The sequence below is a fragment of the Gadus chalcogrammus genome, chromosome 7, assembly GCF_026213295.1.
Source record: "Gadus chalcogrammus isolate NIFS_2021 chromosome 7, NIFS_Gcha_1.0, whole genome shotgun sequence".
Classification (NCBI taxonomy): Eukaryota; Metazoa; Chordata; class Actinopteri; order Gadiformes; family Gadidae; genus Gadus; species Gadus chalcogrammus.
Window position 1 is genome coordinate 29,211,004 of NC_079418.1, and position 13,133 is coordinate 29,224,136.

The following is a 13,133-nucleotide window of genomic DNA, read 5'->3' on the forward strand; positions in this document are numbered from 1 at the left end:
GATGGGTTTGGTCTGTCTCGTTACCCACCCTGTCTATTATTGTTATATTGTTAATTGTTCATCGTAGGGCACGCACCTTAGATACAAAAACAGAATTCCTTGTACGTGGAAACCTACATCATGGCAATAAACATCTTACTGATCTGAGTCTGATCTGTCGCGGCGCGGGGCAATGGTTGCTAGGACCCTGTCGTATTTACACCCCAAACTCAGCCCCGCGTCCAAGGGCCTGCGCTGGACTCCCCGAGCGCCTCCCGGCTGCGCCGCGCCTTGTAACACTATATCCCCGGCTCAATACCCTGGATCCATCCTCGATACCGGGACTCACTAACACAAACACACATCTGACTCTGGTTTGGCTGTCGTCGTCCTCCTGAGCTCCTCTTTATTCCCGGGTTTCCGCCGTCCTTGCGGTGGAGACGGCCCGTTCCCGGGGTCCGTCAGACCAGAGCTCAGGGACGCTTCGATTGGGCACCGTAGCGTTGAGTAGCGCTTTTGTTATGCTATTATGGATGTGAAACCAAACTAAAGTAATGACCCCCCCTCCCTTATTATTATCATTATTATTATACTTATTTTTTTATCATCATCCTCCTCTTCTGATCCCTGTCATTCAATATGGTGCATCACTTGCACTTTTGCTGTGATTTTGTTATGTTTACTGTGTCTTAAATGTCTTGTCTGTCATGTGTGGAGAAGGCCAGCTCACTTAACTGTGCTCAAATCTACCTCCGGGTATCAATAAAGTTATCTAATCTAATCCTTTCTGTCGCGTGGTCCGGCACCACGAAACTCTTACCTTCCACATCGGGACACCTGGGACTTCCTGTCGAAGACCCAGACGGTAGCGCTAACAAAAAACTAGCGTAGGAGAGGGGAGGTGTCTTTCTCCCAGTGAATATCCGAAAAATATGCGTCTGAGACTCCGCCCACGCTCGGACCGCCAGATAGTTTGCAGCTGACTGTGGCTGGGTCGGTAACTTCCCCGTCGGCCCAGTGTCTTGAAAATGCGGGGGCAGTAGGCTACTTTGACTGTGTGTCACCGTTTCAACACCAACTCTGTACAAACATTGGACGGGTTTCATAAATATTCAGCTCTTTATTTATTCCTACTGTATGTTTATAATGCCTCTTGTGTGAAGGGACCTTACAATTGGGAATCCCGTGAAGATCATTCACTTTTTGGATTTCGGTAGTAGGAAAACTTGCAGCACTGAACGTTTGCTTAGGCTGAAATCCCCTGAACGTTTTTGTGCTGCTCTGTGGTCGCTGGTCTCTGTGCTGTCTCTGCGCTGGTCTCAGCTGGTCTCCGCACGTGTTGCTGCTCTCAGTTTGTCGCTGCTCTCAGTTTGTCGCAGGTCTCAGTTTGTGTCTGTGGTCGCTGGTCTCAGTTCGTGGCTGGTCGCTGGTCTCAGTTTGTGGCTGGTCGATGGTCTCAGCTTGTGTCTGTGTCGCTGGTCTCCACGTGTGTCACTGGTCTGTGGTCGCTGGTCTCAGTTTGTCGCTGGTCTCAGTTTGTGTCACTGGTCTGGTCGCTGTCTCCGCTCTGTGGTTGCTGGTCTCCGCGTGTGTCACTGGTCTGTGGTCGCTGGTCTCAGGTTGTGTCTGTGGTCGCTGGTCTCAGTTTGTCGCTATTCGCAGCTTGTTTGTGGCACTGGTCTGTGGTCGCTGGTCTCAGTTTGTCGCTGCTCTCAGCTTGTGTCACTGGTCTGTGGTCGCTGGTCTCAGTTTGTCGCTGGTCTCAGCCTGACACTGGTCTGTGGTCGCTGGTCTCAGTTTGTCGCTGGTCTCAGCTTGTGTCTCCGCTCTGTGGTCGCTGGTCTCCGCGTGGGTCACTGGTCTGTGGTCGCTGGTCTCCGCTCTGTGGTCGCTGGTCTCCGCGTGTGTCACTGGTCTGGGGTCGCTGGTCTCCGCGTGTGTCACTGGTCTTTGGTCGCTGGTCTCCGCTCTGTGGTCGCTGGTCTCCTCGCGTGTTGCTGGGAGACCATTAGAGATGAGTGAGAGCTGGTAACCTCAGTAGACGGCCTGCAGTCTGAGGTCTGAACGCATGGTTACTCTATATATGGAGCTGTACGGGGCGACGGCATCGCGCGGCGGGTTCGGCTGTCACGGTTGAATCATCATAGGTGTGTGTGTGTGTGTGCGCCTGACTATGCTGGGTCTCGCTAGCTTCTCGCTATCCATAGATCAGCCTAGCCTTGTGGACTAGTTAACTCCAAGTATCTAGAAATGTTCACATCTGTTAGCTACACAGATTCCCAGATGTTCTACAACAGCAATTATTATTTTTATATTATAATGATTCATTCATTAGCTAGGGCGCATCTCTGACAAGAAGGCCCGAGAATTGGAAAAAGTCCATGAAAGCCGAGTACATTTCTGGCTTTTGCACTGAGAGAAATCATAAAAGCCTAATGAGACATAATGATTTGACCTACAGACGATTCACAGGCCACCTAAAACGCTGAAGAGCCGTGTGGTGTGTGTGTGTGTGTGTGTGTGTGTGTGTGTGTGTGTGTGTGTGTGTGTGAGTGTGAGTGTGTGTGTTTTTGCGTGCGTGCGCGCCTGACTATGTGTGAAATGTTGCCGTTTGAGGAACCAAAAAACAAAGAGTGAAGTTGGGCACCGGGACAACAATGAGCAGGTATGTGGGCGGGAACCAGTTCTGGATGGGCGCCAGATTCACCTGTCTCTCTGTGCCCAACCCCTCGGCCCCTCCCTTTCCCACCTGTCTGGGCGGGGGGAGGGAGGTGGGGGGGGTGTTGCAGACGGTTCACTGAGACCGCAGTTGTGCCTTGCTCGTAGGCTGAGAAGAAGGGAGGATTTGGATTGGGATTCTTCTCAGGGTTTGTTCCTCGGCGCACTGGGTGTTTAAGGATTGTGGCCAGAATTCCCTGACAAAGGATCGCAGGTAGGAGCTTGGAAACGTGCTGGACTAACTGTTTTTTTTTGTATTCAAGAGAAGACGTTTGAATGACCGTTTGTGAGGCAGGGACGTAGCTGCTGTGCTTTGGGGTCAGTTGTTTGATGTTTATTGACTGGAAGGGCCGGCCTCTGTATCTCTCTACTACGCCTGTCTATTATCTCTCTGCCTGCATGCCTGTCTGTGTACTTGCCTGCTGTCTGCCTGCCCGCCTATCTATCCGTCTGTCCTCTCCTCTCGCGTTACCTTTTTTATTAAAGATGATCAGAGGTGAGCGACGTTGGTGTGTCCAACGATGTAAACACTTAAACAGTCGCCCATCAAACAGGAGGGACACATTCCTGATGAATTTGACTGTGGGATCCTGGTTTGATATCTCTGGGGTGTGTACCCGTTTGGCTGCTTCCTTCGTGTGTGTGTCCTGCCTTTATGGATCACATTCCCCCCGGCGTTCGGTCTCCCAGCACTCTAATGCAGACGTTGAGTGTGCCTGTGGTGTGTGTTGAGGTATGTGAGACGGTTGGGATAGATAAGTATTGTTTGCGTGCGCCCGTGTCGCGCTGAATGATGAGTTACTCAATGACTTCCAGGGGGAATGTCATTGAAAGTACTTCCTCCGCTTCTTTTCTCAAGAAGCGAATCAGGAACATAATCATTAGCCAAATAATTTTCACACGATGTGTTGGGGAGCTATTGAGTGTTATTTACACAATGCTGGCAAACTTGAACCTGGATGGATTAAGACTGATCCCTTTGTTGGTTTTATCCAAGGTTATTATTTAGAATATATTGTCATTGTCACTTTTGGTTTGATGAAGTGAAAGCCGGTTAAAGTGAAACTCATCTAACTACAAACTGCTCCAGGATGCTGTTCTATAAACGTTTAATACGTTTGGAATGTCGTCCCATTCCCGATAAAAGTGTGTGTCTCTTTCTGGGATAGCAGATGGATAGGAGGAGCTCCGAGTTTCCCTTTTCCCACGCACCCGGGCTCCGGGGAAAGCTTGACAGGAAGTCATATTATTTTTAAAAGTGCTTTTACAAATGGTGAAAGGGTCATTTCAAACAATGTTGAAAGAATGCAGCAGCCCTCTACTACCATCTTTCAAACAAGCCAGGTGTGTGTGTGTGTGTGTGTGTGTGTGTGTGTGTGTGTGTGTGTGTGTGTGTGTGTGTGTGTGTGTGTGTGTGTGTGTGTGTGTGTGTGTGTGTGTGTGTGTGTGTGTGTGTGTGTGTGTGTCTGAGTTTGCGTGACTAATGCCAGCCCATTGTGTGTGAAGATGTTTACTGGAATGTACGCAAACAAACGCAAGAGAAACGACCGTTACAAGCGGCGGTTGCTTACCCTGAAAGAATGGCCGCCCCTGCGTTCCCCTTTCACTGACTCTTCTCCTTCAGTCTCCATCCTCAATGATGTCGTCGATCTGTGATTCCAAATCAACCAAATTGCTAATCAGTTTTAATGCGCATACTTAAATGACGTAAACCGTGTTTGACGTGACCATTTCACGCGCGTTACTGTCTTACTCCGTTCTACCCTGTGATGGCAATGACCTACGACCTTACTGTGTCGTCGTCGCCCCCCCCCCCCCCCCCCCCCCCTCTGCTGTGCTCCTCTGTCCCAGAGTGGTTTGGCGTGAGCGACGTGGACCAGCGCCTCTACCTTCTGGAGCGTCTGGAGGACCTGCTGAGTCTACAGGAGGACCAGAGCCCGGGATCGGACGGCCCCCAAGCCCTCTCCTCGCCCCCCCACACCCAGCCCCTGCCCGGACACCCCGGCCATGAGCAACCCCCTCCCCCACTGAGCACCCCCCCCGAAAAGAAAGACTTCACAGGTAGGTGGACCTCGCTGGGTAGGTAGGGGGCGGAGGGGGGGGGGGCAGCATACGGAGCTAGAAGGCTTTACCATTGTGTGTGTGTGTGTGTGTGTGTGTGTGTGTGTGTGTGTGTGTGTGTGTGTGTGTGTGTGTGTGTGTGTGTGTGTGTGTGTGTGTGTGTGTGTGTGTGTGTGTGTGTGTGTGTGTGAGCGCGTGCGTGCGTGCGCGCGGTGAAATATATCTAAATACATGTAAACCTTTTTGAGAGGCGTGCACAGGAATGCACGGTGCTTTTTTAAACAACTGATAAGTCACCGTCTGCTCATCTAAACAACACCGTCCGTCATGTCACCCCCTCTCTCTCCCCCTCTCCCTCCCATCCTCATCCTCTCTCTCTCTCTCTCTGTCCCTCCATCCCCTCTCTCTCTTTCTCCTGTCGCTGGCGGCCTTTCAGAGGGCGAGTCAGAGAGAGAAGATTTTGTGGAGGAACTGCAGGATATGGCAGTGGAAGTATGTTATGCTGCGGGAGTCTGTGCTCGGGGGTTGTTGGTGGAGGATTGTCGGCTTCGACCGCAGCTCTGTTAAAAGTTAGCATGAGCTGAAATGTTAGAAAACATAGTTTGACGAGGTCAAACCTCATTCAGTATGATTTGAAGGAAAAATATTTGTCATGAATATTTCGGAATATAATGCGACCAGAACATGTTTAATAATGGATCTGGATGTTTATTATGGATTATTATATTGCTGCTATGAATTGTATGACTGTATTCTCTCTCTCTCTCGCTCTCTGTCTCTCTCTGTCTCTCTCATTCTCGTCCTGTATGTGGAGAAGTTGATGTATTACCCTGTCCATCCTAACCCCTGTGTCCTGGTTTTCTTCCCCCATGTGTCATGCGATTTGCCAACAGATGTTTCGGAAAAAAGCCTCTTCCTCGTTGAGAATGAGAAGAATGACAGAGAGCTCTAGATGTAATGCCTACCTCCTCCTCCTCCTCCTCCTCCTCCTCCTCCTCCTCCTCCTCCTCCTCCTCCTCCTCCTCCTCCTCCTCCTCCTCCTCCTCTTCTGTAGACAGGGATCATCTCCAGGGTGAAACCTTCAACCTTGTCAAAGGAAAGCCACGAAAGGGCCCCCCCAAACTGTCCAACAGCTGACTTTAGTTTGAAATTTTCCAAAGGCAATATGCTGTACATTAAGATTGAAATAGCGATACGTCCAGAATAATCTGGAGAATAAATTACGGCCATGAATTAAAAATTAAGCACATGTTGCAGCACAAATTCCCTGAAACTAAATTCTAATTCATTGAATTCATGAAGACGACTTATCCCAGCGTAAATTAATTTGATGTTCATTTAATTTCATAAATCGTGTGAATTAATTGATGTCGCTGCCCCCTGCTGACCTCACAGACACCCTGCGTCCGGTGGCTTTCCCTTTGACGACTTTGAATGTTTAACTGAAAACACACTGCTCTCTACCTCACTCTGTCATGTGGCACCGTGCCGACAACTCTTCTGTGTTGGGGGAAATGTTGAACTGAATCCAATCAAAAGATGATAACTTGATGCACATCGTATTTCAACATCGTCCAGTCACGTGGCATTACAAAGCCACACACTCATTTATCCATGTGAAAGTTGAACTTGTTGGCTTAACTGGTCACATGTTCCCGACTGTAGTAGTACCCTTGAGTTCTAAGACAAACCTCTTGTCATCTCTTGGTTGGGGCTGAACGACCATCTGCTCTGACTGTTACCCCTCTGACACACGGACTCAAATATGCACTCTACTAAGTCACAAAGTGTCATCATACTCATGTAATAGGGATGGGTCCCTCGCACACACTCCTTAAAGAGGTCTGAATCAAAGTGTTGCAACAGTGAGTAAACTGGAATTCCAGAGCTGGATCGTGTCTTTGTCGTCGGACACGGCCCAACCGTCTCTGGAGATCGCTCCGTTCTCTCCGATCCAGGACGTTGGGTTCTCTGTAGTCCACCAGAGAAAGACTCCCTACCACGTAGAAATGTCACGATCAATCTCATTCCTAATTTGGATGTGGATAAACTGGTTGGGGGCTTTTTGTTCTTCCTGCCGGGTGGCTGAACGCCTCTGACGCCCGGGGAGGAAGTCATGTTGAGGCTAGCCGGCCCTCTTTTGGTCCTGTTGTTTTACCGCCATCTTTTTCGTATCGTTTTGCTCTCATGCGTCAATGGTTGCCCTGCGGCAGAGTGGGTCTGTGTGCGTTTTGGGACGTACAGGTGTGTTGTTTATCTCTGACTCTCTCTCTCTCTCTGTGTCTCTCTGTCTCCGTGACTGTCTCTCTCCCTGTCTGTCCCTTTGTCTCCCCGCATCTCTTCACCTTGATCCTCCGCTTCGTCCCCGTGTTTCGTCCGTGCGTCGCCCGTGTTCCCATCTCCGCGCTCCCCTTCTAAACCCATGCTCCTCTTCCTCGTCCGTCCCTCTTCCCTTCTCCGCACGTCGCCTTTCCCAGGGAGCATAGACCGTGGGCGGAGCCTATCCTTCCATGAGGGGCGTGGCCAGCGCGAGGCCGAGATGAGGGCTGCCGCCGAGGAAGCGTCCAATAGCAGCGCCGGAGGAGGAGGAGGAGGAGGCGGAGGAGGAGGAGGCAGCACCGTCCTACAGCGCCTCCTGCAGGAGCAGATGAGCCGTAACTACCTGCTCAAGCAGCAGCACGACGGAGCCCGCGCGGGCCCCGGCCCCGGGTACCCCGCCCCGGGGGGCCCCGTCGACGACCACTCGGCGACCACCCACAACGCCCGCCAAGAGCCCCAGGGCCAGGAGCTGCAGGCGGACAGCGGCATGGAGAAGCTGTCGGCCCCCCGCGGCGGCGGCGGCGGCGGCGGCGGCGGGAGCCTGGGGGGCCCCAACAGCAGCGCCGGCAGCGGCGGGCAGTGCCAGGGGCCCGAGGACCTGCCCACCTATGAGGAGGCCAAGGTGCAGTCGCAGTACTTCCGCGGCCACGGGCCCCCCCAGCCGCCGCCCCCCCAGCAGCAGCAGCAGCAGCAGCCGCCGCCGCCGCCCCACCCGGCCTCCGTGGGCGCCGCCTTCTACGTGACGGGCATGACGGGCGCCAAGGTGCGCACGGAGGGCCGGCCCACCGTGCAGCGGGTGAGCGGCGCGGGCAAGGTGCACCAGGACGACGGGCTGAAGGAGCTGAAGCAGGGCCACGTGCGCTCCCTGAGCGAGCGGCTCATGCAGCTGTCGCTGGCCACCAGCGGCGTGAAGGCCCACGCGCCCGTCACCAGCGCCCCGCTCTCCCCGCAGCTGCCGCCGCCGCCGGGGCCCCCGGGGGACTACTACAAGCCCCAGCACCGGGGGCCCCCGCCCGAGTACCCCTTCAAGGGCATGGGGTCCCCGCCCAAGCAGCAGCAGCAGGAGCCGCCGGGGGGCCACTTCTACCAGGAGCAGAGGGTCCGCGAGCACTCCCGCGAGGTGCCCCACGTCCGGTACCAGCCGCCGCCCGAGTACGGCTCGTTCAGGTGGGCAGCGCGTGCGAGGCGGGGGGGGTCAGGGTACCTGGGGGGGGTACCTGGGTGGGGTCGGACACCGCACCCCTCGGTTGGTCTGGGGGAAGCTGGGGTTCAGGGCCTGGCCTGGGTGACCCTCCGGCTGTCCGGCCCACTTGAGTTGATTTTAGGGGGTCTGTCTTATGATTGGGAACTTCTAGGGCAACTACACGCTTGAATTTGCTACTTGTCACCTGCATTCTCTGCTGTTTACTTCAACAAATGCACTGTTGCTTTTTTTTGGATCGTGGTACTCCGGGATCAGTCAGCATGTGTATAAAAAAAATGCATAAAACAAAACGCAATGAAAAAACACCAAACTCTTACTTTGTGTGGGTTGGAGATAGCTAAATATGTTCACCCCACATAAGTGGTGTCTCATGAAACCCTAAAAAGCCTGTTCTGGTGTTTGTTCTCGTAAAGCGCGGCGCCTTGTGTGAGCGTTGCGCCATAAAGCTGTTGTTGCGTAATCCGGCCGAGGGGAAATCCAGGGTGACAGTTGGGTCGTAAAGCAGAGACGCAGATAGGCCGCTGTCATGCCCGCCGGCACGCGGGACGAGTTCCGAACCCAAGGTGGGGCCGCTTTCCACTCGGGACGGATGACAAACCAGTGTCCGTTTCTGCTTTCTCGAAACACTCATCCAATCAATTTGCCGACTCTTGACTTTTTGCAGTTCCTCTTTATCCAAAAAGACGTTGCAGCACACTGGCTCTGCAGGCGGAACAGTTGTGTAAAGAACATCAGAGGGTTCTCTAGTTCGAGGAGTAAAAGGTTGTGCATTTACCTGTTTGAGTGAACCGTCTGGGATTCTGCTCACCGTGCAACACCATCCAGTGGTGCGTGTTATCAGCAGAGTCGCCTGGTTCCGCCTCAACCACATTTCAGCGGGACTTTTACTTTGTAAACCTTGAGTTCTCCACTGTTGGATGAGAGAGTGCGTCTCTCAGGCCGCAGCCAGCAGCCGTTGATTCCTGAGCCGTAGTTCAGGTCGGTTCAACAAAGGCACACATTCATCGGTGCGTTCGCATGATTGTTATGCAATCGGTCACGCCTGCTCTCCTCCATTCATTTGAACCCCGTACACAATCAGGCCAAACGTCACATGTGCACGTACATCCACACATGTACGCACATGTTTTTAATAAGACTGGAATGTACACATGCGTGTATATTATCGTGCCCAGCTTTTAAACATCTGGATCTTTGGCTCTTACTGCTGCATGAATGAGTTTAGTATCTTTATGAAACGGTTGTAAAGATAATAGAAAATAAGAAGTCATCCATTCATGATTTACGAATTTCTGACCGTGATGTCTGGCTTATGTTACAGTGCTTAAACAACACGAAGTCCACAGCTTCTTATTGACGAGTCTTTGGGAAGTCGAGGTACATTTGATCGCATTGATCGCTTGGCTGTATATAACTTATACAGAACAAGGTTGAATGCTACTTGACAACCTCAAAAAAAACCAGAACTGAAATCTTTCATTCTCAATTGGCATTAAGTGTTTGGCCCAGAGTATAAAAAACAAACAAAGGGCAAACTCCTCCAAAAGGTAATTGTCCTCTGGGAATCAAACCCGTTCCCGGGCTGCCGTGAGTCAAACATAGAAAACGCTCATCCAGCACCCTGCCATTGTTGGAATGATTAGTTTGGAATGTGAGGTGAGCAAACACCACGTCTGAGACGGCGATAAGCAACGCGGCACGCGGATCAGCACTAGTGTTTCTTTGAGCTCAGGAGGAACAAAGCCCTCAGAGAACATTAAACCAAATGGAATAAAGTGTTGATGTGAATTCCAAGTTTGGGGCTTTTTTTTTAAAGCGCCAACTTTTTAACATAAACAGCATTTAGTGCTGCTGGAAAACCGCTGAATCTGCCAAAAGGAGCTTTTCTTGGGACTGGCTTGTTGAGGCAGAGTTTGTTGATGAGCCACCTTGATTGACTGCTCTCTATTCCGAACCTCAGAGCTCACAACAACGTCGAGTCAAAACAAGGGATTAGCTGATGGAATTCCTTTTTACATCTGCCACCGTCGAAGACATGTAGCACAGCATGTTGTGGCTGAAGAGACGCTAGCAAAAGGACTGCAGATCAGTAGTCGGGGTGGGAATCATTCGATATTTCACAAATCAGTCGATTTTTCGATTCTTGGGGTTCAGAAAACTATTCCAGATTCCTGATTCTCCGCCAATAAAGGTGTTGTGGCCAATCACTGCCTGATAGCACGTTACATTCTTCCTTTGTTAACTAAAATTGTCCCTCCCAATTTACATTGAGACTGACCAAATGTTTGTTCATAAATAGATTGTAAAAAGTCAACACAGGAGGTTAGTTGAGGCGACATATATAATTACAAATAACAACAATTATTTGGCTGCACACACACACACACACACACACACACACACACACACACACACACACACACACACACACACACACACACACACACACACACACACACACACACACACACTTGTATGGAGGCCATTGTCTGGAACATACTGCCCGCTGTTCTCAAGACAGAGCTGGCCTCCAGAGCTCCATGTGGCTAGCCCTAGCTCCATTAGCCATAGGCTGCCTCTCATTGCAATGGCGCGGCGTGGTGCTAACCACCGCTAGTGATGTGATGGGCTAGCCTAGCGGCCTCGCCCACCGATGGCACGGCGGGTAGAGAGCCGGTCGGACCGGTTCCAGCCCAGACCCGAAGCCGTACCTGGGAGCTAATCAACCGTCAGCAGGGAGGCCGCCGCTTTAATCATCAATATGCGACAAGCAGCAGCTTGCTCGCCCTGCCACGATGCCCTCCTCCTCCTCTTCCTCCTCCTCCTCCTCCTCCTCCTCCAGTCTGGCGGGTGTTCTCCCAGTGCAGCCGGCAGCCAGAGCCTCTGAGTCGGGTCTGATCTCCCCGGCACGCCGGTCACGGGTGGTCAGCAGGGAACGGGGGGTTTGAAGAGGAACCCCGAGGATCACTTTTAATCGTTTCTCTGCGCGTTTATTGTCTACGTTTATTGTCTTCGAAAGGGGTTAAAAAAAAAAAAAAAACACGTTGATCTGCGTTCTAGTGTGATGTTAGCATCTAGGTGAGTATCGAGAGTGCCAAGACCAGCCGGAGTTGGTAAATATTCTATGGGTGACGTGTGGGTGCTTTTGAAGACGGTTTTAAAACAATAAGGAAGTACGATTTACAAACGCAAACTTGATTTTTAAGTTGAAAGGTATCCAAACAAATTTTGCTTTAATTCATTGAAGCATGACTGTGGTCTCATCACTTCCTGTCTGGCCTCCCCCCCCCCCCCCCCCCGCCCCCCAGGTCCAGTAAAGACGGCTCGGTGCACTCCCAGCGGACGCTGCACCACCACAGCCCCACCTCCTCCGTCACCTCGGTGGGCTCCCTGTCCCGCACGCAGTCCTCCACCCTCAGCAGCCTGCTCAGCTCCTCGCACGCCTCCTACTCCCCCCACCCCTCGCACGGGGCCCACCCCCAGAGCCAGGGCGAGCTGTACCCCGGCATGGGCCCCCGCGGACCCCCGGGGCCCCCCCCCCACCAGCAGCAGCAGCAGCAGCAGCAAGGGGAGCAGCACATGTACGGCCCCCCCCCCCAGAGGGCCCAGGTCCTATCGCAGGACCCCTACGGCTCCACGCACAGGATGCACCCCCACCAGCAGCACCACCACTACCAGCAACAACAACAACAACAGCAACAGCAGCAGCAGCAACAACAACAACAACAACAACAGCAACACCACCAACAACAGCAGCAGCAGCAGCAGCAACAACTTCAGCTACAACACCACCATCAGCAGCAGCAGCAGCAGCAGCAGCAGCAGCTGCAGCAGCAGCAGCAGCAGCAGCAGCAGCATCACCAACAGTTCCAGAGCGCCCCGCCCCCGCAGCCCCAGCCCCAGCCCCAGCTGCAGCAGCCGGTCCAGGCCGGACACTTCCCCCACCCGCACTCCCAGTACCACCTGCAGGGGGAGCAGTTCGCCATGATGAGCCGGGCGCACCAGATGGTGGACATGCTGACGGAGGAGAATAAGATGCTGAGGCAGGAGATGGAGGCGTTCAGGGAGAAGGTCTCGAAGCTGCAGAAGGTAGGAAGCAAAACGCTCTGGCTGTTTAACGACCCCCACGTGTTTTATAGCGCGAACTGCCTTCAAGGCGGTTGACAGTGGGTTGCGTTGTGTGTGTGCTCAACCTTGCTGCCTTTATAAGGTGAAAAAAATGGTTGTTAGTTCCTGTTCAAGACGAATGGCTAATCCATAATAACAGAATGAAAGATCATAGTTGAGATTTTTGTGGTTTAGAAAGTAATCTGTAAATCGTTAATCTGTATTTAGCTCAGCGACACACCCCACAGGTATGTGTTCAGCTGGCCTGGCCTTGAGTTTAACAACGGTTTAATTGGCAGGACTTTTGCTTTGGGAACCTAGAACTGTCCACCATCGGATTAGACTTTATGTAACGTGAATACTATTTACCGATGCGTTGCGAAAACAACATCTGCCACTTTTTTCAACAGCAAGTCGTCCTGAAAACAAAGATTAGAAGAATAACCATGAGGAAATTGTTCTCCCCTGCAAAAAAAACACGACTTAAATCGCTCCACAGTTACGGAGTCATTTACTTCTAGTCAAGTCAACAAAGACAGCCATTCATAGACGTACTCTCATGATCGTTATGCAAGTGGTAATGCCTGCTCTTTGTACAGCCTGAACTCCTTATCGTTTCCACACGCCTATGCATGTCTTCATAACGGTACACCCATGTCTATGCCTATCATATAGCTTTTTTGGATGTTATGCAAGACGGAATTTTCCTGTAAGCAGTAGAAAAATCGATTAGGAAAAGGAAACA

At 52.0% G+C, this 13,133-nt stretch overlaps 1 protein-coding gene across 4 annotated transcripts in view; it reads left to right on the forward strand.

The window, feature by feature from the left end:
• The window catches only part of LOC130386533 (angiomotin-like), a 34,406-nt gene that overhangs the window by 8,790 nt on the left and 12,483 nt on the right, over positions 1–13,133 (forward strand). For 2 of the 4 annotated variants that reach the window (XM_056595496.1, XM_056595499.1), the window contains exons 2-6: positions 4,549–4,758; positions 5,195–5,250; positions 5,652–5,712; positions 7,236–8,244; positions 11,590–12,370. In XM_056595496.1, the coding sequence (XP_056451471.1) occupies positions 4,549–4,758; positions 5,195–5,250; positions 5,652–5,712; positions 7,236–8,244; positions 11,590–12,370 (2,117 nt within the window). Of the gene's footprint in view, positions 1–4,548; positions 4,759–5,194; positions 5,251–5,651; positions 5,713–7,235; positions 8,245–11,589; positions 12,371–13,133 lie in introns of those variants that run through there. The other 2 variants (XM_056595498.1, XM_056595497.1) reach the window with 2 other exon arrangements.